General features: G+C 46.0%; 1 protein-coding gene across 1 annotated transcript; it reads left to right on the forward strand.

The window, feature by feature from the left end:
- The first annotated feature begins 9,014 nt into the window (after positions 1-9,014).
- ANKRD39 (ankyrin repeat domain 39) lies at positions 9,015-26,144 on the forward strand. The gene is made up of 4 exons (XM_044279235.1): positions 9,015-9,198; positions 17,852-17,955; positions 22,926-23,129; positions 25,749-26,144. Exons 1-4 carry the CDS (start codon positions 9,072-9,074, stop codon positions 25,884-25,886), a joined length of 573 nt encoding a protein of 190 aa, XP_044135170.1. The 5' UTR covers positions 9,015-9,071; the 3' UTR covers positions 25,887-26,144.
- Positions 26,145-26,292: the final 148 nt, after the last annotated feature.

The following is a 26,292-nucleotide window of genomic DNA, read 5'->3' on the forward strand; positions in this document are numbered from 1 at the left end:
GCAATACGATCCGAATCATCATATATCTGACCCAGGGATAAAAAAAAATCATCCACTGAACGGAGGGGCCAAGCCCCCACCGGCAGCGAAAAGGCCCAAGACTGAGCGTTATCCCTGAGCAGCGAGATGATGATCCCCACCCTCTGCTCCTCATCACCAGAGGAATGGGGAAGTAGGCGAAAATGGAGTTTGCAAGCCTCTCTAAAACGAACAAAATTCTCACTACCCCCAGAGAACGTATCCGGGAGCGAGATCTTAGGCTCAGAACAAACTCCATGAAAGCAAGCTGAACCGGTCACCTGAAACTGAGATACAGTTTTACAGAGATCTGCTACCTCCAATGAAAGACCCTGCATGTGTTCAGTCAAAAGTGAAACCGGATCCATGCTTGAGACGGTTTTGGCGGTTTATAATGTCACGGAAGGTGTTACAGAAAACTAGAAGACACAAATGAAGATCCGACTGACTTGATCCAAAACTAAGGAACCAAAGGGTAAGCCCTGTAACAGCCCTGTCTCTCTCCCTTACTGCTTAGCCTATGCAAAAATCTCTATGGTAGATGATTGCATACCCTCGTTCCTCGACTGTATGACACCTGAACACCCTATAATAGCTCCCTACACTTAATACGGAAGGAGTCAGGGTCACCTAGGATCAAGCAAACAGGAAAACACAAATAAATGAACAGACTTATCTGTAGAAGCATCAGTTGTAGCATCCAGCATGCACACACTCCAGGAAGTTGTATAAACCGCAAAGTGATGCAGTATGGGAGGGGATTTAAAGGGATGCAATCAGTGCAACTAGATGACAGCTGAGAGAGGGAAACGAGATGACAAAACGAAAGCAAAACAAAAAACCTCAAGTAGGAGGTTCTGAAGAACGTCTGTCAGAGCTTCTCAGATGTCTGGCGGCGACAGACGTTGGCGCAAGCGTTTGTTGATCACATTGTTAAATTGCATGGCATTCCTTCAGAGATCGTTTCTGATAGGGGCACGCAATTTGTTTCCAGATTCTGGAAGGCCTTCTGTTCTCGCTTGGGGATTCGGTTGTCGTTCTCTTCTGCTTTTCACCCGCAGTCGAATGGTCAGACCGAACGCGTCAATCAGAATCTGGAGACATATCTGCGCTGTTTTGTGGCGGAGAATCAGGAGGATTGGTATTCTTTTTTGTCCCTTGCTGAGTTTGCTTTAAATAACTGTCGCCAGGAGTCCTCTCATAAGTCACAATTTTTTGGTGCATATGGGTTTCATTCGCAGTTTGGGACACTCTCTGGAGAGGGGTCTTCTCGTTTACCTGATGAGGAGAGATTTTCCTCGTCTTTGTCATTTATTTGGCAAAAAGATTCAGGGTAATCTGAAAAGGATGAGTGAGAGATATAAGCGTGTGGTGGATAAGAGACGCGTGCCTGGTCCGAACCTGAATGTTGGTGATCTGGTGTGGTTGTCTACAAAGAATATCAAACTGAAGGTTCCCTCCTGGAAGTTGGGTCCTAAGTTTATTGGGCCTTACAAGATCTTGTCCGTCATCAATCCCGTTGCCTTCCGTCTTGATATTCCTCAGACTTGGAAGATCCATAATGTTTTTCCCAGGTCCCTGTTAAAACCTTATGTCCAACCCACTGTACCCTCCTCTTTGCCTCCTCCTCCGATTGTTGTTGATGGTAATCTTGAATTTCAGGTCTCTAGGATTGTGGATTCTCGCATTATCCGCGGTTCTCTGCAGTACCTTGTGCAATGAGCGGGACACCAGTACAATGCAGTGGGTCAGGATAGATATGTGTATTAGTCTATAGTAGTTCGTGACGCCAATTGCAGCTTGCGCAGGTACTGTAGCAGGGCCCTTTAAGATGTTATAACCCATGTACCAAGTGAGGAATGCCAGAGGGGGATAATGTCTCTGTATAGCAGATATGGTAGTGTCAACGGTGTCTCCTACCTTGGTACGTCTGGACTCCTGGATCCTGGCTCACTTGCAATAAATTGAGTGTTGTTAATAGGAGTAATTGAGGAACTTTGATAGCAGTAAATAAGATCTAAACAGGTAATATGATCTAACTTGTCTTTACTGAATGGCAGCTTTAAATCCATACAAGTTACAGCAATAGTCTTGGGTCCCAGCAGGTATAGGCAATGTATGGCAGGGATCAGTATCTCTTCTGCTTCTATACTATGTGCCTGTGCTCCTGGGGGGGCTGGCACACTAACTATAACTTTCTTTCCTCCCCATGAGGCAGGAAGTGGGAACATTCCACACCTCCTCAAAGAGGGGGGGGGAGCTAGATTTGAATGTACTATTCCAGTCTAGATATGCTAAACTGAACTAAACACATTGCTGCCACCTGCTGGTGTACATGGAAATTACAGCAATTATATATCACACAGGCCTGGAAAATACATATAATGATGCAAATGCACAGTTAACTTACACAAGATGACAATACATTTACACCTGACATGTTGTAGCAGGGAGACAGAGTTTAGTGACATACTCTGGGATGTTACACTTGTTCATTGGGAGGGTTATGGTCCTGAGGAGAGGATGTGGGTCCCAGTGGCGGACATTAAGGCCACTCGTCTCATCAGGGCTTTCCATAGGTCTCATCCTGAGAAGGTGGGCTATGAGTGTCCGGAGTCCACCCATAGAGGAAGGGGTACTGTCACCGCCAGTTCTGTGAGAAGGTCTGGCAGACGTCCTTCTCTACCTCTTGCATGATGTTCTTTGTTTTGGATTTACTTTGTCATCTCCTTTCCTTCTCCCAGGTGTCACCTATTTAGACTAATCGTCTCCCTTTATATTCCCTCCCATACTGCCTCACTTTGCGGTTTATACTACTTCCTGGATGAAGTGTTCACTGCTGGAGGCTGCTGCTGCTGTTTACTCAGATAAGTCTTTTCATGTATTGTGTTTCCTTGCTGGCTTGATTCTAGGTGACCTTGACTCTGTCCATATTAAGTGCAGGGAGCCGGTGGTCGTGTCCCCTCACTATTATAGGGTTTTAAGGTGTCGCACAATCTTAGGTACGTGGGCATGCAATCGTCTACCATTGAGACCCTTGCATGGGCATAGCAGTCAGGGAGAGCTCTTAGGGTTTTATAGGGCTCACCTATATGCTCCTTAGTTTGGGATCAAGCCAGTCGGACGTTTATTCATAAGTTCCAGCTATCTGCAACATCATCCGTGACACAATTAGAAGCAGCTGTGCAACTACACACATAGCAAGGAGAGAAGGGGAGTGGTGGTAGAGGCAAACATGGGAGCAGCAGTAGCTCACTGAATAATGGATGTCATTTACTAAGACCGCCTTTTTATGCTGGTTTTAAATTCCCCTTGTGCTGCCATAAGATTCGGCTCATTTATGATGAGGGGTGTGTCTCATCATAAATTAGGCGCATCTACTACAACCATGTGCCTGGAGACAAAAACCACCGTGGAGTCATTTTTCACCAACATTTACGCCTGGAAACCGGTATAAGGGCTGTTTCACACGAGCGAGTCCATTGCGGAATCATGCTCCATGTATGAGTATGATCCTCTGCTCTGGACTTGCAGGAGCACACGGCATTATCATGATTTATAATGCTATGTGTCTCTGCATAGTCTTTTTCCCACAGAATCATAGTGACATAAAGCCAGAGCAGAGGATCACACTCACACACAAAGCGTGATTCCCGCAATGGACTCGCTCGTGTGAAACAGCCCCCACCACTCCGAAATGTCAAACACAGAGCAAAAACACCCATGTGACAGTATAATGTTAATTTTGGCATAAACATTTTTTTGTAGTCTGGCTTTTTTTTGCCAAACAGTGGCTGGGCGCCTTTAGTAAATTACCTCCAATGTTCTTAAGAAGTCAGAGCCGGACATGAGACACAGATGTAACCTCCCTGCCGAGTTCCTTCAATAAATGCACCTAGGAGAACCGATGCTGTTCTGAAGGCAAATGGTGGTCACACTGAATATTGACCAGATTTCAATTTCTCATTTCTCTTTTGTTCATTCATTTGATAAAAATAAACTATTAAAGGGTTTATCCAGGTAAAGATAATGATGAGCTATCCTCAAGGTAGGTCATCATGATCACATCGGCAGGGTTCCAATTCCAGGCACCCCCACCGATCAGCTGTTTCAGGGAGCTGATATGCTCACCGGAGGTCTGGTGAGTGAAGCCGGCTCCCAGCAGCTATATTGTATACTGGCCGTACTTGGTATTGCAGCTCAGCCCTTTTTTACTTCAATGAGACTAAGCAGCAACTAGGCCATGTGTCACGGACCCCCATCAATCTGATACTGATGATCTAATTACTGGATAACCCTTTTAAGGCCACTTTCACACGGGCAGAAATTCAGCGCGGGTGCAATGTGTGAGGTGAACGCATTGCACCCGCACTGAATCCAGATCCATTCACTTCAATGGGGCTGTTCAGATGAGCGGTGATTTTCACGCATCACTTGTGCGTTGAGTGAAAATCGCAGCATGTTCTACACTGCCCGTCCATAAAAAGTCGCCACCAAAAATATTTCGTTGGACTGCATTTAGCTTTGATTACGGCACGCATTCGCTGTGGCATTGTATCCATAAGCTTCTGCAATGTCAGAAGATTTATTTCCATCCAGTGTTGCATTAATTTTTCACCAAGATCTTGCATTGATGATGGTAAAGTCTGACTGCTGCGCAAAGCCTTCTCCAGCACATCCCAAAGATTCTCAATGGGGTTAAGGTCTGGACTCTGTGGTGGCCAATCCATGTGTGAAAATGATGTCTCATGCTCCCTGAACCACTCTTTCACAATTTGAGCCTGATGAATCCTGGCATTGTCATCTTGGAATATGCCCGTGCCATCAGGGAAGAACAAATCCATTGATGGAATAACCTGGTCATTCAGGATGTTCAGGTAGTCAGCTGACCTAGTTCTTGGAGCACATACTGTTACTGAACCTAGACCTGACCAACTGCAGCAACCCCAGATCATAGCACTGCCCCCACAGGCTGGTACAGTAGCTGCTGGAGCACCGCTGCCTTCTCAAACAGCTGATTGTTGGGGGTCCCGGGTGTCAGACCCCCGCCGATCAGATGCTGGTGATCTATCCAGAGGATAGAGCATCAGTTAAATGAAAGTGCAGAACCCCTTTAAATCCAGGTGGCGACTTTTTTTGGACAGGCAGTGTATATTCTGCGGGGGGGGGGGGGGGGGGGGGGTTCTAAGCAACGCAGGCCCCATAGAAATGAATGGGGATGTGTGAAAATCGCAAGCAAGTGCGGATGCAATGCGATTTTCACGCATGGTTGCTAAGGAGACGAGGGACGCGTTACCTGGGACCCCATTTACATGGTTAGAATGGAAAATAATAGCATTCTTTAATTCAGAATGCTAAGTAAAAGGTCCATTGTGGGGTTAAAAATAAAATTAAATGTAACTCACCTCATCCTCTTGATCGCGCAGACGGGCTAGTTTTCTTCTTCTTGCAGGACCTGGCTGGAAAAGGACTTTCGGTGACGTCATCGCGCTCACCACGTAGTGAGCGCGGTGACGTCAGCGCAGGTCCTGCTGAATGAAGATAGAAGGTTCTTCTATCTTCAGTCAGCAGGACCTGCACTGACTTCACGGCGCTCACCACGTGGATGAGGTGAGTTACATTTTATTTTATTTTTAACCCCACCTTTTACTTAGCATTCTGAATGTGCTATTATTTTCCATTATAACCATGTTATAATGGAAAATAATAAAATATACAGAACACTGATCCCAAACCCGAACTTCAGTGAAGAAGTCCGGGTTCGGGTCTGGGTACCACAGTCAGTTTTTTATCATGCGTGTGCAAAACGCAAACTGACTGCAATTGCGTACCTACTCGCACGATTTTCCCTGATCGCAGACGCAACGCATCCAGACCTAATCCGGACACAGTCGTCTGCAAGTGGCCTAACTCTTCCATTTTTGAAAGCATTCACTATAATGGGTTTCCAGCATCAAAGTCACTTTCTGTCAAAAATCCCCCACTCCATGCAAATGTATTAATTTTTTTTTCAGCAGAAAAACCGCATTCTCGTCGGACACCTAACAGATCCCATTATAGTGAATAGGGATCCAGCAGGGCACAGCGGCAGTGCGGGTGCAGATTACCGGAATGCTAAAATGCAGATGTGGAAGTAGCCTTACTGAGGATAGTAACCTGTTATTTATGCCGCAAGTGAACAGTGCATAACTTAAAATTCTTTTGTAAAAAGTCAATGGTGCATTTTCAGTTTTTTTCCACCCCCTTCAAAAAATGTAATAAATATTAATGGAGTTATATGTACCCCAGAATAGTGCCATTAAAAACTACAACTTGTCCCACAAAAATCAAGCCCTCACACAACTACTTTGATGAAAAATTCTTTTAAAAAATCTAGGTCTTGGAATGTTACGATGGAAAAATGAAACAAAAAAAAAATAATTCCTTGCTCACAAAGGCCCAAAATAGGCTGATCACTAAGGGGTTAAATCCAACCGAGGAAAACTTGGAGTTTGTATGCTCTCTCGCTCTCTCCGTGTTTGCCTGCGTTTCCTCCTACACTCTAAAACATAGTGATAGGTTCACACCTCAGTTATTTGGTCAGTTATTTCCATCAGCTAGGTCTGATTCAGACAACCGTATGTGTTTTGTGGTCCGCAAAACATGGATACCAGCCGCGTGCTTATCGCATTTTGCACATGGCCAGTAGTGTCATAGAAATGCCTATTCTTGTCCGCAATTACTCTATCTTTTTGAGGGGCCACGGAACGGAAGTATGGATGTGGACAGCACACAGTGTGCTGTCCGCATCTTTTGTGACCCTGTTGAAATAAATGGGTCCGCATCCGATCTGCAAAATTGCAGAATCTATGTGGACTGAAAATACGGTCGTCTGAATGAGCCCTTAGGCCGCTTGCACAGTGCCGTTGTGCTCCCGTGGCTGTATTGTGGGCCGCATACAGCAGTTCCGCAATACACGGGGCACTGGCTTTTGTAGTGCTTCCATTCCACACCGCATCTCCGGATTTGCAGACTCACTTGAATGGGTCCGCAAATCCGGAAATGCGGTGTGAAATGTAAGCATGGAACGGAACCCCATGAAAGCACTATGGAGTGCTTCCGTGGGGTTCCGATGCGTGCTTCCGTTCCGCAAAAAATTAGAATTTGATCTTTTTGCGGAACGGACGGATCATGGACCCATTCAAGTTAAATGGGTCTGGATCCGTTCCGGCCGCCGCACAGACGTTGCCCATGTATTGGGGACTGCAAGTTGCGGTCCCCAGTGCATGGAACAGAACCAATACGTTTGTGTGCAAGAGGCTTATTGTGAGCCAAAACCAGTAGTGAAGCCTACTCAGAGATCAATGCCGCTCCGGGACATATGGCCCATTCACGGATTATATGTCTCGGAGGGCATGCAGTCGTGTGCATGAGCCCTAACTGATGGAAATAACCGACCAAATAACTGAAGTGTGAACTCGGCCTTATTTGGAATTTAGATTGGAATCCCTACTGGGGATAATAATCTCTGTAACGTGCTATGGAGTATGTTGGAGTTATACAGGATGGCACACGAAAAAGTAGCCGCCTCCAAGATCTCCAAATCAGACTGCCTAATAGTAAATCAGTCTTAGTTGTCCATAGCAACCAATCAGAGCTCAGCTTTCATTTTTTTCAGAGCCCTGTAGGAACTGAAAGCTGAGCTCTGATTGGTTGCTATAGGCAACAAAGACTGATTTATTATTCAGTTTAATAAAACTGGCCTGTAGTGTCAGAAAGATGGAACAGTGAACAGTGATTGTGGAAGGCTATGTGCGAAGCAGATTAAGGAAACGCAAGAGACCTTTGCCGACAAATAAGGAACAAAACCACCAGCTAAATGTCGTATCCAGAGTCTGGTTCGAAAATGGCATCAAACTGGCTATGCTGCAAACATGAATAAACCGAGGCCTCCATCGATTAAGACGGCTGAAGTAAGGGTCCAGTCACACGTCCGTATGTGTTTTGCAGATCCACAAAACACGGACACCTGCAATGTGTGTTCCGCATTTTGCAGACCGCACATCGCTGCCACTCTCAGAGAAAATGCCTTTTCTTATCTGCAAGAATAGGACGTTCTATTTTTTGGCAGAACGAAAGTGTGGATCTGGAAGTGCGGATCCGCAAATGCGGATGCGGACAGCACATTCTGGCCCCATTGAAAATGAATGGGTCCGCACCTGTTCCGCAAAATTGCAGAACGGATACGGACATGTGAATGGACCCTAAAGATAATCCCTGCATATAAATCCTAGACCCGGTAGACAGTCAGTGATTCAGCTCTTATAATCTGTATCACAGCTGTCCAAAGGCAGATTGGCCATAGGCCTTACAGGGAAATTTCCTGGTGGGCCGATGCCCAGGAGGCCGCCTGAGCCCTTCTCATAGCCGGCCAATGGAAGTTTTTGGGGATGTATTTTGTGCTGCTGGCGGTATATTGTGATGGACTGTGGTATTCGGCTCTCTTGGGGTGGTATAATGTGCCAAGATATGGTATTCCTGGCCCTGCCTTCCATCAATTTGGACCCGAGGGACAATTTAAGTATTTTTTCCAGGCCACTTTAAGTTCCCAGTCCACCCCTGCAGTTGTCTGAACTGAGGCCAAACTTCCCAGAAAACTCTGCAGGTACCACAGACTTACAAAGGCAGCAGAACCCAGGCCACAGCGCGCGCTGGCAAAAAGTGTCACCACAGCGCCACCTGGTGGACAAGTTGGGCATACCACAGCAATAGATTCCATCATACGAAGGTATTTCACTTCTTATGGAACTAAAAAAAAAAAATATTTAACAAAAAAAAGAAAAAATATATATATTTTAAATGATGATAATAATTATGTAACTTATTCGAGACTTTATTATCCATTAAAAACTGTTATTAGTTCGCCATCTGCTGGCAGTTTGTAGGCAATGCAGGGAAAGCTTGTAATCGTGGTGTGATTGGCTGAGGCTTCTGCTCCGCTGATTGGCCGGCTGCCGGCACCCGTGGGTCGGGAGATATGGCGGCTTAGTGCGCTTCATATAGAAGTCAGTGCCATGAAGGCCGGCGATGGCAGCTCCTGTCACCATGAAGAGGGGAAGGGACCCGGGGGGTGTGACGTGTGCTGCACGGGAGCGGCCCCGGGGGTGCGGGAGACGGTGCAGGAGATGGACTTCCAGAGAGGTAACCCACCACATACATGCACCGTCCTGTGGTTTTCCCATTGCACTACAATCCCCAGCATGCATGCTAGTAGTCATCCAAAAACTGGGATTTCACAAGCTCTGTTTATCTAACAATAAAGGGGTTCTCTGGCTGGAAACCAGTGGTCAGGGGACTGGGAATGGTACATGGACTTGCCTGTTTGCTCAGGTTCGGTGCTGAGGCCAGTCATTGGCCCGGGTCACAAGAGGTCATCACGGAAGCGGCAGAGACAGGCGCCCAACGCTGGACATGGAGCCCTCTAACCTCTTGCACAATGCCCAGCCCCCGACCATTGGTTATTCTCCGCCTCGGAGGACCCATTTAACCACTTCAGCCCCGCTAGGTGAAACCCCCTTCATGACCAGGCCACTTTTTACACTTTGGCACTACACTCCTTTCACCGTTTATCGCTCGGTCATGCAACTTACCACCCAAATGAATTTTACCTCCTTTTCTTCTCACTAATGGAGCTTTCATTTGGTGGCATTTCATTGCTGCTGGCATTTTTACTTTTTTTGTTATTAATCAAAATGTAACGATTTTTTTGCAAAAAAATTTCATTTTTCACTTTCAGCTGTAAAATTTTGCAAAAAAAACGACATCCATATATAAATTTTTCGCCAAATTTATTGTTCTACATGTCTTTGATAAAAAAAAAATGTTTGGGCAAAAAAAAAAATGGTTTGGGTAAAAGTTATAGCGTTTACACACTATGGTACAAAAATGTGAATTTCCGCTTTTTGAAGCAGCTCTGACTTTCTGAGCACCTGTCATGTTTCCTGAGGTTCTACAATGCCCAAACAGTAGAAAACCCCCACAAATGACCCCATTTCGGAAAGTAGACACCCTAAGGTATTCGCTGATGGGCATAGTGAGTTCATAGAACTTTTTATTTTTTGTCACAAGTTAGCGGAAAATGATGATGATTATTTATTTTATTTTTTTCTTACAAAGTCTCATATTCCACTAACTTGCGACAAAAAATAAAAAATTCTAGGAACCCGCCATGCCCCTCACGGAATACCTTGGGGTGTCTTCTTTCCAAAATGGGGTCACTTGTGGGGTAGTTATACTGCCCTGGCAATTTAGGGGCCCATGTGTGTGAGAAGAACTTTGCAATCAAAATGTGTAAAAAAATGGCCTGCGAAATCCGAAAGGTGCACTTTGGAATATGTGCCCCTTTGCCCACCTTAGCAGCAAAAAAGTGTGACACATCTGGTATCGCCGTACTCAGGAGAAGTTGGGGAATGTGTTTTGGGGTGTCATTTTACATATACCCATGCTGGGTGAGAGAAATATCTTGGCAAAAGACAACTTTTCCAATTTTTTAATACAAAGTTGGCATTTGACCAAGATATTTATCTCACCCAGCATGGGTATATGTAAAATGACACCCCAAAACACATTCCCCAGCTTCTCCTGAGTACGGCGATACCAGATGTGTGACACTTTTTTGCAGCCTAGGGGCGCAAAGCAGCCCAAATTCCTTTTAGGAGGGCATTTTTAGACATTTGGATCCCAGACTTCTTCTCACGCTTTAGGGCCCCTAAAAAGCCAGGGCAGTATAAATACCCCACATGTGACCCCACTTTGGAAAGAAGACACCCCAAGGTATTCAATGAGGGGCATGGCGAGTTCATAGAAATTTTTTTTTCGCATAAGTTAGCGGAAATTGATTTTTTTTATTTTTTTTTTCTCACAAAGTCTCACTTTCCGCTAACTTGGGACAAAAATTTAAATCTTTCATGGACTCAATATGCCCCTCAGCGAATACCTTGGGGTGTCTTCTTTCCAAAATGGGGTCAGTTGTGGGGTGTTTGTACTGCCCTGGCATTTGAGGGTCTCCGCAATCATTACATGTATGGCCAGCATTAGGAGTTTCTGCTATTCTCCTTATATTGAGCATACAGGTAATGAGATATTTTTTTTTCCGTTCAGCCTCTGGGCTGAAAGAAAAAAATGAACGGCACAGATTTCTTCATTCGCATTGATCAATGTGGATGCAAAAATCTCTGCCAAAAAAAAAAAAATGGAGGGGAAAGGCGTCTGCCCTACATCCATACCCACTTAGCTCGTATGCCCTGGCAAACCAGATTTCTCCATTCACATCAATCGATGTGGATGAATAAATCATTGCCGGGATTTTTTTTTTTTATATATATATACATACAAAGTGTTTGCCAAAGCATAGGAACGCCGCCTCCTCCTCAGCTCGTATGCTTCGGCAAACGTATCTGTTACTGCAGAGTAGAAATCCCGTCTTGCAGCGCCGCATACACCGACTTGCGTGTAATCTGACAGCAGCGCAATGCTTCTGTCAGAATGCACATCAGTGCTGCAGCTGGTCGATCGGTTGGTCCACCTGGAAGGTAAAAAAACAAAAAAAAACAAAAAACCAGGCCGCAACGCAATAATTTTATTAACTTTTCAACATAACATATAAACTTTAACTTTTTTAACTGAACATTAACCTGTTTGCTTACTGGTGTTTTTTTTTTTACCTTTATAGAACAAACCTCTCCTTCCCCATGGGTCAATGTGCAAAGCGCAAATCGCCCAAAGATGTGGCGAAGTGCGTTATGCACTTTGTCCCATGTGAAAGGAGACGTTTGCAGCAGCTGTATGAGTGAATGGGCCCTAATAGCCCTGTGTGCCTGTCCTGGTGAGATGATCCCTATGCTAGGTGTACCTGTGTGTGGTACTTCCGAAAACACTCTCCAAAGCATAGGGCAGGGTAGTCAGGACAGAAATAGCGGGTGTCACGCCTTATTCCACTCCTGCTACAGACACTACATCTTTTTCGGGGTGACGGTTGGGTTGAGGTACCAGGAACGACATTGGGGAAATGTCGCTCGTGTAGACGGCTAACTACACTGGTGGTTGGGGCCACGGAACCTCCTGGATACAGGAGGTTCTCGATGATCTCTTCCTGAAATTTGAGGAAGGATCCAGTTCTCCCAGCCTTACTGTAGAGAACAAAACTATTGTACAGAGCCAATTGAATCAAATATACAGACACCTTCTTATACCAGCGTCTGGTTCTGCGGGAAACTAAATACGGAGACAACATCTGGTCATTGAAGTCCACCCCTCCCATGTCGAGGTTATAGTCGTGGACTGAGAGGGGCTTTTCAATGACACGGGTTGCTCGCTCAATTTGTATTGTCGTGTCTGCGTGAATGGAGGAGAGCATGTAAACGTCACGCTTGCCTCTCCATTTCACCGCGAGCAGTTCTTCGTTACACAGTGCGGCCCTCTGCCCCCTTGCAAGACGGGTGGTAACGAGCCGTTGGGGGAAGCCCGCGCGACTAGTTCGCGCGGTACCACAGGCGCCAATCCGTTCTAGAAACAAATGCCTAAAGAGGGCCACACTTGTGTAAAAATTGTCCACATAAAGATGGTACCCCTTGCCGAATAAGGGTGACACCAAGTCCCAAACTGTCTTCCCACTGCTCCCCAGGTAGTCAGGGCAACCGACCGGCTCCAGGGTCTGATCTTTTCCCTCATAGATCCGAAATTTGTGGGTATAGCCTGTGGCCCTTTCACAGAGCTTATACAATTTGACCCCATACCGGGCGCGCTTGCTTGGGATGTATTGTACGGTAAAATGTATTAGGGACTCGTCTACGCAGATGTTTTGCTCTGGGGTATACAAATCTGCAAATTTCAGGTTGAAATGGTCTATGAGGGGCCGAATTTTGTGGAGCCGGTCAAAAGCAGGGTGGCCCCTGGGACGAGAGGTGCTATTGTCACTAAAGTGCAGGAAACGCAGGATGGCCTCAAAACGTGCCCTGGACATAGCAGCAGAGAACATGGGCATGTGATGAATCGGGTTCGTGGACCAATATGACCGCAATTCATGCTTTTTTGTCAGGCCCATGTTGAGGAGGAGTCCCAGAAAAGTTTTAAGTTCGGAAACTTGGACTGGTTTCCACCGGAAAGGCTGGGCATAAAAGCTTCCCGGGTTAGCGGTTATAAATTGTGTGGCATACCGGTTTGTTTCTGCCACAACTAAGTCTAAAAGCTCCGCAGTCAAGAACAGCTCAAAAAATCCCTGGGCCGAACCGATCTGAGCTGTCTCAACCCGAACTCCAGACTGGGCGGTGAAAGGGAAAACTACAGGTGCGGCGGAAGTTGGGGACTGCCAATCAGGGTTTGCCAGCACCTCAGGGATTCTAGGGGCTCTACGGGCACGTCTTTGCGGTGGCTGCGACGGGGTCACTACTGCACGTGTCACCGTACCAGCTTCAACTGCCCTTCTGGTGCTCGCTACTTCACCAGGTTGTACGGCAGTGCTGGTACTAGGTCCAGGAAGGGCTGGGCTGCTGGTGTATGCCTCACCACGTAATCCGACAGCACCAGCCCCACTCTGCTGCTCTTGAAGCGGATCCTGCGCAACCTGCGGTCTAGCCACACGGGGCCGGGTACGCCTGCTGCTATCAGGGACCTCAACCTCCTCGTCCGAACTTTGGGTCAGAGAGCCACTGCTTTCTACAGGTTCGTATTCTGACCCGCTGGATTCATCAGATGAGGGTTCCCACTCCTCATCCGACTGGGTCAGAAGCCTGTAGGCCTCTTCAGAGGAATACCCCCTGTTTGACATGTGGGCAACTAAATTTAGGGGTATTCCCTGAGACTACCCAAGAAAAAAAAGCAAGCCTGTCTTACAAAGGGGAGGCTAGCGAAGTACCGGAGGCCGCTGCGGTTGATAAAAATATCAAAACTGATTTTTTTTTATCGCCGCAGTGCGTGTAAAGTGATTGTGCAGTGATCAAAAAAAAAAATATTTTTTGTCACTGCGGTGGGGCGGGCGTGGGCGAACGCACGTGTGGGCGACCGATCAGTCCTGATCGGGCAAACACTGCGTTTTGGGTGGAGGGCGAACCTAAAGTGACACTAATACAATTATAGATCTGACCGTGATCAGTTTTGATCACTTCCAGATACTATAAAAGTACAAATGCTGATTAGCGATACGCTAATCAGCGAATAACTGACTGCGGTGCGGTGGGCTGGGCGCTAACTGATCCCTAAACTACCTAACCAAGGGGCCTAAACTATACTGAAACCTAACAGTCAATAACAGTGAAAAAAAAAGTGACCGTTTGCATTGATCACTTTTTTCCTTTCACTTGTGATTGACAGGGGCGATCAAAGGGGTGATCTGGGGCTAAAGTGTGATGTTTGGTGTACTCACTGTGAAGCCTGCTCCTCTGCTGGATCCAACCGACGAAAAGAACCAGCAGAGGAGCAGGCAGCCATATAACAGATCATATTTACAAATATGATCTGCTATCTGGTACTGTGATTGGATTTTTTTTAAAAATCAGCTTGCCAGCCGCGATCATTGGCTGGCAGGTTGCTGACGAAATACTCCTGTACGAAATGCCGGCCCGATCTGCGCACGCGCGGGCCAGCAAAGCACGTCATCTCGCGAGATGACGCGTATATGCGTGACTGTGCGCAGGGCTGCCGCCTCCGGAACGCACATCTGCGTTAGGCGGTCCGGAGGTGGTTAAAGGACATGCCCCCGATGAGATTCGCATCTGTGTTGGAAGCTCCGTATGGTCAGTGGGTCCCACCGGGTCTAGCTTATGATCAGTCTGCATCTGATGGGGTCAGAAAATGGCAGCATGTGACGGAAACCTTATGGACTTTGTTCTAGACCATGAAGTGCCATTGGTGTCCATCATGTGACGGAGCAGGACAATGGAGAAGCACTGACACGAAGGCCGCCTTGTCATGGACAAGAATCATGTTGGGCTACTTTCACAGTCGCGTTTTGGCTTTCCCTTTGTGAGATCCGTCATGGGCTCTCAAAAATGGATTGGTTTTGCCCTAAAGCATTCTGAATGGAAAAGGATCCGCTCAGAAGGCATCAGTTTGCCTCCGTTCAGTCACTATTCCGCTCTGGAGGCGGACACCAAAATACTGCCTGCAGCGTTTTTCTGTCTGTCCTGGGATGCGGTGCGAGACACACAATGTAAGTCAATGGGGACGGATCCGTTTTCTATGATGCAATCTGGCACAATAGAAAATGGATCCATCCCCCATTGACTTTCAATGGTGCTCAAGACGGATCTGTCATGGCTATAGAAGACATAATACGACCGGATCCATCCACGACGGATGCATGCGGTTATATTATTGTAACGGAAGCGTTTTTGCAGATCCAGGATGGATCCGCAAAAAACGCTAGTGTGAAAGTAGCCTAACAGCCCATGATTGCGAATTTGGGGGAAATTTATCAAGCATGGAGTTTGTAGGTTCTCCCTGTGTTTGCGTGGGTTTCCTCCAGTTCCTTCCCACACTGCAGAGACATACGGATAGAGAACTTAGGCCTCATGCACACGACCGTTGTGTGCATCCGCGTCTGTTCCGTCATTTTTCACAGTTTAGCGGAGGTCCCATTCATTTCTATAGTCCTCCGTTTTTTCTCCACGTCCGTGATTCCAGTCCGTCAAAAAAATATAACCTGTCCTATTCTTGTCAGTGGAAAAAAGGAGGACAGACCCATTCAAGTCAATGGGTCCATCAAAAAAAAATATGATGCACAACTGGTATGTCGTCCGCGTCCGTTTTTTTTTTTTCTACAAGACCTTGGTGCAATAAAATTACACTTTTTCATTAACCTTCCTTTTTTTTTTTCCCCCCTGTCAGACAAAAAAAAAAGGAAGACACAAGGAAACAACTGAAGCAAAATCGGACACGGACCACTGAAGCCAAATCACTGACAGTGAAAAAACACTGTCGAGTGCATGAGGCCTTAGATTGTGAGCTCTACTGGGGACAGCTTTATGATAATGATATCTGTAACGTGCTGCGGAATATGTTGGTGTTATATAAGCAAGTAGCGCAAAAAATAAAGTGACGTGCGGCGTAACAAACCCCCAAAAAGTTGCAAATGTTTGTGCAAAAATGGAATGCGCCAAACTAGTGACTTTCTAACACCACAAAGGAGATGTAAAACATTTGATATATTTCCCCCCCCCCCCCTGTTGTGTTTTTACAATACGGCGGGATACTCGTGGCCAGTGTCTGTGTTTTTCGGATCCGTCGTGTGCATGAGGCCTAAATTGATATGGTGAGGATTTCAAATCAGCACCACAGGTCAATGACTGCAGTGTTCCTGCCATGTCTGAAGATACTGTTGAAGTTGTTTCGGTGAGCGGCTCTGTAAGGATGCGTCCACACACGATGGGAAACCTTTACGTGCAGATTTCTCCTTGTGCATTGCAAAGGGTAAAATCCACAGTTTAAGGCTACATGCACACGACAGTGAAAAAACGGACATGTGATGTACATTTTTATTTTTAACGGCCATCAGACGTCCGTTTTAAGACCAATGGTCGTTTATGTGGGGTTATTCACACGGCAGTTTTTTTGACTGTCAGTGAAAAAACGGACGTAAAAAAATAGAACATGTTCTATCTTGTCTGTTTCTCAATGACAGGCTGCCCCCATACAATTGAATGGGTCCATTTTTTACTTTTGACTCTCACAAAGGCATCAGTGAAATAAACGTACGTTAAAAATGTCCGTGTCGTGTGCAAGTCACCTTAGGATCTATTCACACGTCCGTGGAATGGGTCCGCATCCGTTCCGCAATATCTGGAACGGGTGCGGACCCATTCATTCTCAATGGGGCAGGAATGGATCCCCCGAAAAAAAATAAAAATAGAACATGTCCTATTCTTGTCCGCAATTGCGGACAAGAATAGCAGTTCTATGGGAGTCCCGGCCGGGTGTATTGCGGATCCGCAATACACTATGGACGTGTGAATGGACCCTATTCCTGTAGAACAAATTGTCGTGCTGAGAACTTAAAATTTGCAACAGTTTTTAAATCCAGTGTTTGAGTCTGACCCCTGGGGCCCTCAGCAATCATGATGATGGAGGTCCCCAAGCGGTAGTGCTGGTCCGTCCATTCACTTCTGTAGAACACCCAGTCCCACCATAGAGGAGAGTGGAGCGGGGGGGGACTGACATGCACACCACTGCTGCATTCAAAGGGGGGACTTGAGGACCCCCCGCTCTTGGTGTAGGTGAGGATCCCAGCGGTCAGCCCTCCAGCAATCAGACATTTATCACTTGTCCCATCAATACAACACCTTCTTAAAGGCGTTGTCCACAGGCCGGGCCATGGCCTCTTCACTCTCATGGTTAGGGTCTTTCCACAGACTCCCAACAGTTCTTTATCATCTCTCCATGTGTGAAGGTCATTTTATACTGTGTGTGTCCTATCATGAGAGAAGAATTGTAGAGACGCTAGAAATGTCTCATTCAGATGACCGTATCTGTTCCCTGCGATCCGCAAAACACGGATACCGTCGGTGTGCGTTCTGCATTTTACAGAACGGCCCTCAGCCCTCTGATAGAAATTACTATTCTTGTCCCCAATTGCGGACAAGAATTGGACTTGCTCTATCTTTTTTGCAGGGCCACGGAACAGAAATACCGATGCGGACAGCACACTGTTCTGTCCGTGTCTTTGGAGGCCCCATTGAAATGAATGGGTCCCCAGCCGTTGCGCAAAATTGCAGAACGGATACACTAAATTGTCAGACATGAATCTGCTAGACACGTTTGAGGTTGTTGTATGGTCTCATGGTTGTGTACCGTTTGTTTACAGGTATATGGTCGGCTGCTATGGATGGAGACCTGAGGAGAGTGCAGCGCTTTATTGAGAAGGGCACTGATCCCAACCTGGCTGATAACTTCGGCTACACAGCTCTGGTGAGTGAGACTGTCCATTTTCTGTACCATGTGCTTTAGGCTACTTTCACACTAGCGGTTTTGTTTTCCGGTATTGAGCTCTGTCCTAGGGGCTCAATACCGGAAAAAAAATGATCAGTTTTATCCTAATGCATTCTGAATGGAGAGAAATCCGTTCAGGATGCATCAGGATGTCTTCAGTTCAGTCCCTCTTATGTTTTTTTGGACAGAGAAAATACCGCAGCATGCTGCAGTTTTCTCTCCGGCCAAGAATCCGGCAAGTGTTCGGGCAAAACACAGACCTTTAAAAATGCAAAAAAAATTGATACCGGATCCGTTTTTCCAAATGACACCGTAGAGGCGGATCCGGTATTTTAATGCATTTGTCAGACGGATCCGCATCCAAATCCGTCTGACAAATGCCATCAGTTTGCGTCCGGATTGCCAGATCCGGCAGGCAGTTCCGGCGACGGAACTGCCTGCCGGAATCCTCTGCCGCAAGTGTGAAAGTATCCTTAGCCCTCGTTCACACTTTAATATTTTGGTCAGTTTTTAACCATCCCAGGACCGCCGCACGCAGGATTGCATCCTGGCGGCGGCCCTGTTATTCCTCCTAGACGCGCCGGCGCATCATCTTGCGAGATGCACCTAGGCTGCAAAAAAAGTGTCACACATGTGGTATCGCCGTACTCGGGAGAAGTAGGGCAATGTGTTTTGGGGTGTATTTTTACATATACCCATGCTGGGTAAGAGAAATATCTCTGTCAAATGACAACTTTGTATAAAAAAAAATGGGAAAAGTTGTCTTTTAGAGAGATTTCTCTCACCCAGCATGGGTATATGTAAAAAGACACCCCAAAACACATTGCCCTACTTCTCCTGAGTACGGCGATACCACATGTGTGACACTTTTTTGCAGCCTAGGTGCGCAAAGGAGCCCAAATTCCAATGAGTACTTTCAGGATTTCACAGGGCATTTTTACACATTTGGATTCCAAACTACTTCTCACGCTTTAGGGCCCCTAAAATGCCCGGGCAGTATAAATACCCCACATGTGACCCCATTTTGGAAAGACACCCCAAGGTATTCCATGAGGGGTATGGTGAGTTCATGTAAAATTTTAATTTTTTGTCGCAAGTTAGTGGAATATGAGACTTTGTAAGAAGAAAAAAAATATATATCCGCTAACTTGTGACAAAAAATAAAAACTTCCATGAACTCACTATGCCAATCAGCGAATACCTTAGGGTGTCTACTTTCCGAAATGGGGTTATTTGTGGGGTGTTTCTACTGTCCGGGTATTGTAAACATGACAGGTGCTCAGAAAGTCAAAGTGCGTAAATTCCAATTTTTGTACCATAGTTTGTAAACACTATAACTTTTACCCAAACCAATAAATATACACTTAGTGCATTTTTTTTTATTTTTTTTATCAAAGACATGTAGAACAATAAATTTAGAGAAAAATGTATATAGAAATGTAGTTTTAATTAAAAAATGTTTTGCAAAAATTTCGATTTAATATCAAAAAGAGTAAATGTCAGCAGCAATGAAATACCACCAAATGAAAGCTCTATTAGGCTCCATTCACACGTCCGCAAAATGGGTCCGCATCCTTTCCGCAATTTTGCGGAAAGGGTGCGGACCCATTCATTCTCTATGGGGACGGAATGTGCTGTCCGCATCCACATTTGCGGATCCGCACTTCTGCATCCGTGCTTCCGTTTCCGCAAAAAAATAGAACATGTCCTATTCTTGTCCGCAATTGCGGACAAGAACAGGCATATTCTATGATGTTGGCAATGTGCGGTCCGCAAAATGCGGAAAGCACATTGCCGCTTTCCGTGTTTTGCGGATCCGTGTATCCGCAAAACACATTGCGGACGTGTGAATACAGCCTTAGTGAGAAGAAAAGGAGGTGACATTCATTTGGGTGGTAAGTTGCATGACCGAGCGATAAACGGTGAAAGTAGTGTAGTGCAGAAGTGTAAAAAGTGGCCTGGTCATTAAGGGGGTTTCAGCTAGCGGGGCTGAAGTGGTTAAAGCTAAAACCAGGAGGGGAAATTGCACGTCTTTCCATTAGACATCCTCTGTTTCACCGCTGGTTTTGGCCTACAAATACTAAAGAAAAAAAAAGGTGAAAACACATGTATTGCGGATATATAAGGCCATCCTCTGTGTAACCTGTGAAAATGTGTCCACCAACCCATAGGTAACAGGAAGGAAATTCAGATTAATAACAATTGCTGTCAGTAATGTTATATTCTCAGATTTATTATTACGGTCAGACATGTTGGGCCAGTTTCACATTAGCGCTTGTATATCCGGCAGGGAACAGTGCAGCGGTTTTCGTCCGCCGATTCTCTGCATATTTGCCATGTTGCAGCCAGATCTCTGCCGATCCCTATTATAGTTAATGGGGCTGTACAGCAACCCTGTAGCTTCCTGCGATGCCGGATACAAACAGATCCGGCAGGGATCGTACAAGCGCTAGTGTGAAACTAGCTTTAGACGCTTTTCTCTCCTTTCTCTACTCCACTTTTTTAGCCTTCTTTTCTATTCACCTTAAGGCCCCTTTCATACGAGCGAGTGTCTCGCTGTGGACTCTTAGGCCCCTTTCACACGGGCGAGTATTCCGCGCGGATGCGATACGTGAGTTGAACGCATTGCAGCCGCACTGAATCCCGACCCATTCATTTCTATGGGGCTGTTCACATGAGCGGTGATTTTCACGCATCACTTGTGCGTTGCGTGAAAATCACAGCATGCTCTATATTGTGCGTTTTTCACGTAACGCAGGCCCCATAGAAATGAATGGGGTTGCGTGAAAGTCTCAAGCATCCGCAAGCAAGTGCGGATGCGATGCGATTTTCACGCACGGTTGCTAGGAGACGATCAGGATGGAGACCCGATCATTATTATTTTCCCTTATAACATGGTTATAAGGGAAAATAATAGCATTCTGAATACAGAATGCATAGTACAATAGGGCTGGAGGGGTTAAAAAAAATAATAATAATGATTTAACTCTCCTTAATCCACTTGATCGCGCAGCCGGCATCTCTTCTGTCTGTCTTTCTTTGCTGTGTGCAGGAACAGGACCTGTGGTGACATCACTCTGGTCATCACATGATCCATCACCATGGTAAAAGATCATGTGATGACCAGAGTGACGTCACCACAGGTCCTGTTCCTCCACACAGCAAAGATGAAGACAGAAGAGATGCCGCGATCAAGTGGATTAAGGTGAGTTAAATTATTTTATTTATTTTTTTAACCATGTTATAAGGGAAAATACAATCTACAGAACACCGATCCCAAGCCCGAACTTCTGTGAAGAAGTTCGGGTTTGGGTACCAAACATGCTGATTTTTCTCACGCGAGTGCAAAATGCATTATAATGTTTTGCACTCACACGGCAAAATCGCACATGTTCCCGCAACGCACCCGCACCTTTTCCCTTAGGCCTCTTTCACACGAGCGTGACAGATGGGCTCCAGGTGCATTCAGTGAAACTCGCACCATTTTGCAAGCAAGTTCATTCAGTTTTGTCTGCAATTGCGGTCAGTTGTTCAGTATTTTCCGTGCAGGTACAATGCGTTTTGATGTGTTTTTCATGTGCGTGATAAACTGAAGGTTTACAAACAACAACTCTTAGCAACCATCAGTGAAAAACGCATTGCATTCGCACTTGTTTCCGGATGCAATGCGTTTTTTACTGAAGCCCCATTCACTTCTATGGAGCCAGGGCTGCGTGAAAAACTCAGAATATAGAACATGCTGCGTTTTTCACGCAACGCACAACTGATGTGTGAAGTAAAATATTACTTACACAGACCCATTGAAATAAATGGGTCAGGCTTCAGTGCAGGTGCTATGCGTTCAAGTCATGCATTGTACCCGTGCGGAAAACTCGCTCATGTGAAAAGGGCCTTATAGTTCTAGAATGTATTGGATGACACTGACGTAATGCTGTCAGTGTTATCCTATACATTCCAGGACTGTAAGGGTTACACAGCGGCATAAATCAATATAATTCTAGGTGACCCCGGCAGTGCTGGAAGGTCAGGCCGGGTGCTGCACTGCGAGTCCGGGGCGTGACACTCGCTCGTCTGAAAGGGGCCTAATGGAGCTTGCAGAAATCCATGTGCTTGCTGCCCGATTTAAATTAACGGAACTGATTTTTTGTCGCAGAATTTTTTGCCACAAAATCTGCCGCGTGTGAAGGTGCCCTAAAGGGGTTCTCCAGGATTTTAAAACTAATGACCTATCCTAGCACCCCTGCCAATCATCTGTTAACTGTGTAGTGGTTGAAGTTGGTTACTGCCGAGGTGTTCCCATTTTGCTTGCTGCTGGGAGTCGGACCCCTTTCACCCCCTCCCCCATATTTGATGACAATGGGGACATGATGGTGCATTGCATTCTCAAGACAGAAGTGTTAGGGCCAATGCACTCAAACCTGTGTGTGGCCCGTGCCCGTATTGCAGCCTTCACTTGAATGGGTCAGCAAGATGTGGTGCGGAGGCACAGAGCGCTCCGTGCCTCCACATTGCAAAAAAAAATAGAACGTGTTCTATATTTTTTATTTTTTTTGCGGTCCGGACTGAATCTTGTGGATCGCAGACCCATTCAAGTGAATGGCGGGCACACGGCCGATGCATTGCATTTGTGGTCCGCAGCACAGGCCGCACACGTTCGCTTGCATGAGGCCAGGCTGAAAGATGCACCAAATTTATCAAACATTTGAAGAACTTTGGTGTAAATGATGGCAACACAGAATCCTGCAAAACTCACAAGTTCCCCTCACGAATCTCCCCCTTTTATTCCTGACAAATTTCAACCAGATTTTGGGAAGAAAAAAAAACCAAGTGACCTGCTCTCTAGGTTATGTATAAGGCCACCCGCTTGCAGTGAGCTCTCCATTTCTGTCCTTGTCCAGAGGTGGCAGTCTTTCTACCATGACGTTTTTTGTCCCTGGTCTCTCCTTTAGCACTATAGCAGTCGGCACGGTCACTTGTCAGTGTGCAGATTCCTTTTGGAGAGCGGGGCTGACAGCAATTCGCAGACACATGGCGGCAGTACGGCTCTGCACCGTGCCGCATACTGTGGACACCTCCAAGTAGTCCAGCTGTTACTGGAGAATGGTGCTGACCCCACGAAGATAGACTCGGACAGAAGGACTGTGCTGCACAAGGCAAGTGATGAAAAATGGAAAAAACCTAATGACACATTATATTAAAAAAAAAATGTTGTTAGAATTGAATTAAACTTTCTCTGTGTGAATGTAATGATATAGGTAAGTGATTACAATTATAGAGCGAAAGGACAAAACTGCCTGAGATACGGCTGGACGTGGAGGTATACAGGTTCTGTATGGTAGCCTGTGGCACATTTGCCCACAGATGTTACAGCTGCACCTGTAGATCCACACACTCATAGGTTGCCGAAAGTGGGGTTCCCACTAGTCCCATAAATACTTGATTGGCTACCTGTAGCGTTTTTCTATCCGCGATGTGATGCGGAGCGAGACGGATCCGTCCTGACACACAATGTAAGTCAATAGGGACGGATCTGTTTTCTCTGGCACAATAGAAAACGGATCCGTCCCCCATTGACTTTCAATGGTGTTCATGAGGGATCCGTCATGGCTATAGAAGACATAATACAACTGGATCCGTTCATGACGGATGCATGCGGTTGTATTATGGTAACTGAAGCGTTTTTGCAAATCCATGACGGATCCGAAAAAACGGTAGTGTGAAAGTAGCCTTAGTTTGTTGCCACTGTTGACCCCCTTAAAGACCGGACCTATTTTTTTAAGTTTTACATTTTTGATATTTCCTCCCCACGTTCCAATACCAGTAACTTTTTATTTTTATTTTATTTTTTCACGTAGCCATATGAGGGCTTATTTTTTGCGGGACAAGATGCATTTTTTTAATGCAGCCATTTACCATGCCTTGTATTGGAAAACAGGAAAGAAAATTCTTTGTAGGGTGAAGTTGGGGAAAAAACACAATTCCGCCAAGGTTTTTGGGGTTTTGACATAATCGTGTTCACTGTGAGCAAAATATGACATGTCCTAATTCTGCAGCTCAATACGATTATGGTAAAAAAAAAAAATATATAAAAATCTATTTTCTTTGCATTGCTATATTGTCAGTCATAACTTTTTTTTTTTTTTTTTTTTTTTTTATATTTCGGTCTAGAGCTTTTTTTTGCATAACGAACAGTTGTGAAGGGGTGACAAACTTAGATTTTTTTTATTTACTTTTTACAGCGGCTAGAACCTGGGATCTTTTGATCCTTTGTCCTAGTCACCCTAATATGACATTCTGATGCGCTCCTTGCTGAGCTGTGCCTCCTGCACAGAGAAGCATGGAGCTTACCATAGCAGAATCCAGGCTGCCATGGTAACCAATCGGAGCCCCACCATTTCACGGCAGGGGCTCAGATCAGAAGGAGCTGCATCCCTCAGCCTAACTCCACAGATGCCGAGATCAACGCTCATTGCAGCATCTGAAGGGTTAATGACTGGGTTTAGCAAGATCACTGTTCCCTGTCATTGTAGCCAGGTGCCAGCTGTATAATATAGCCGGGGTATGGAGCATGCTCACCATAGCAGCCTGCTCCATACAATTGCTGGTGCATAATGTCGTACATGTACAGCTTTTTGTGTTTTGGGGTTTAATGGCCAGCACTGTCATTAACAATAGACCAACCAGTGCAGTCTTCATTAGCTTAAAGCCCTGTACGGCCACACGGTACTCAAACGCAACGTGGTTGACTCACAAATGTGACACGACTGCGCCACATGGTAATAACCTTAGTGTGACCAGTGTCAGACTGTGTAGGGATGGACACACCTTATTGAAAAGGCGAATAGTAACTAACACACAGCTTTGAATTTACTCATAATTATATGGGTCCATTCAGACATTCACAAAACACGGATACCGGCCGTGTACGTTTCGCATTTTGCTGACCGCACATGGCCAGCCCTATTATAGAAATGCCTATTCTTGTCTGCGATTGTGGGCAAAAATAGGACATGCTGTATTTTTGCGGGGTGGCAGAACAAAACTATGGATGCGGACAGCACATGGTGTGCTGTCCGCATCTTTTGCAGCCCAATTGAAATGAATGCGGACCCTGAACTACGGATGTCTGAATCAACCCTTACCCTAAGTTCACACCTGAGCGTTTTACAGCACGTTCCTACGCGCTGTAAAACACTCAACAAGGAGAAACCAATGCTTCCCTATGGGAATGGTTCTCACCTGGGCGTTTTACAGCGCGTACGATCGCGCTGTAAAACGCCCGATGCTCCAAAAAGTTCTTGAGTTTCTTTGGGGCGTTTCGTCGCGCGTTCCCGTACATAGACTTTCAGGAACGCGCGACAATGGGCGTTCGCTTGTCTCTGTATGTGCGATTGTAAACGCCCGTACAATCGCGCATACAGAGCGCTCCATCGCGAACGCTCAGGTGTAAACCCAGGGTAATAATGAGAAAAATCTGCCCCAGGGGGTTGCTCAGCTTTGAAACACTTTTGAGTATCCCTGGACTCCTCGGGCATCTACCACACTTGCCAACTTAAGGAACGGACAAGCAGGGACTGGAGCACAGGGGCCCGAGCAGCTGGGAGAAGGCAAGTATGCTGCCCTCCATAGGTCGCAACTTTAATGGGGAATTAAATTATTACTGAAAAGACGTCTTTAGAGGGTGGCAGGACCTCTAGTTCTCTAATGCTTGTAGCAGGTATTGTGTGGATTTCCATGCTAGCCCTTGCTTACGTGTGCTGTTTCTTGGACAGGCAGCAGAAGGTGGTCACCGGGAGTTGTCTCTCTTTCTTCTACATCACTGTAAAGGTCTCCTGGATTTAAAGGACTGCAGAGGACACACAGCTGCAGACCTGGCTCCATCTGGTATTGCTGATGTGTTTTCATCTTGAGAGTATGTTCAGACATAGGATTTTGGACGTCGCAGTTTGACTGTGCCAAAAATGTACAGGTCCATTGTTGGCGAGGACCCCTCACAAAGCTGTACCCGGAGCCTGCTTGTGGTTTAGCTCATTCAATGTCCGCGGCACAAACCCCAGAACCGTGCAGCAGTTTCTGCCGCGAGATATGCTGAGGATTTTGTCGCCGACTGAAATCCTCCATGTGAACCCACCCCGAGACTTCAGGGTCCGCATTATGTTCAGTGACTATCACAAACCATTCTCCAGCTTTATCAGATGACGCAGTGAAACGACGTGGATGTTTGCGCAGACGAGATATATACCATACTTGTACTGGTGCGGATGTGGTCAGAGGGGGGAGAAGAAATCCTGTTCTAGTCACCACACATTACAGATC

Source organism: Bufo gargarizans, chromosome 2 (genome assembly GCF_014858855.1).
Source record: "Bufo gargarizans isolate SCDJY-AF-19 chromosome 2, ASM1485885v1, whole genome shotgun sequence".
NCBI classification, from domain to species: Eukaryota; Metazoa; Chordata; class Amphibia; order Anura; family Bufonidae; genus Bufo; species Bufo gargarizans.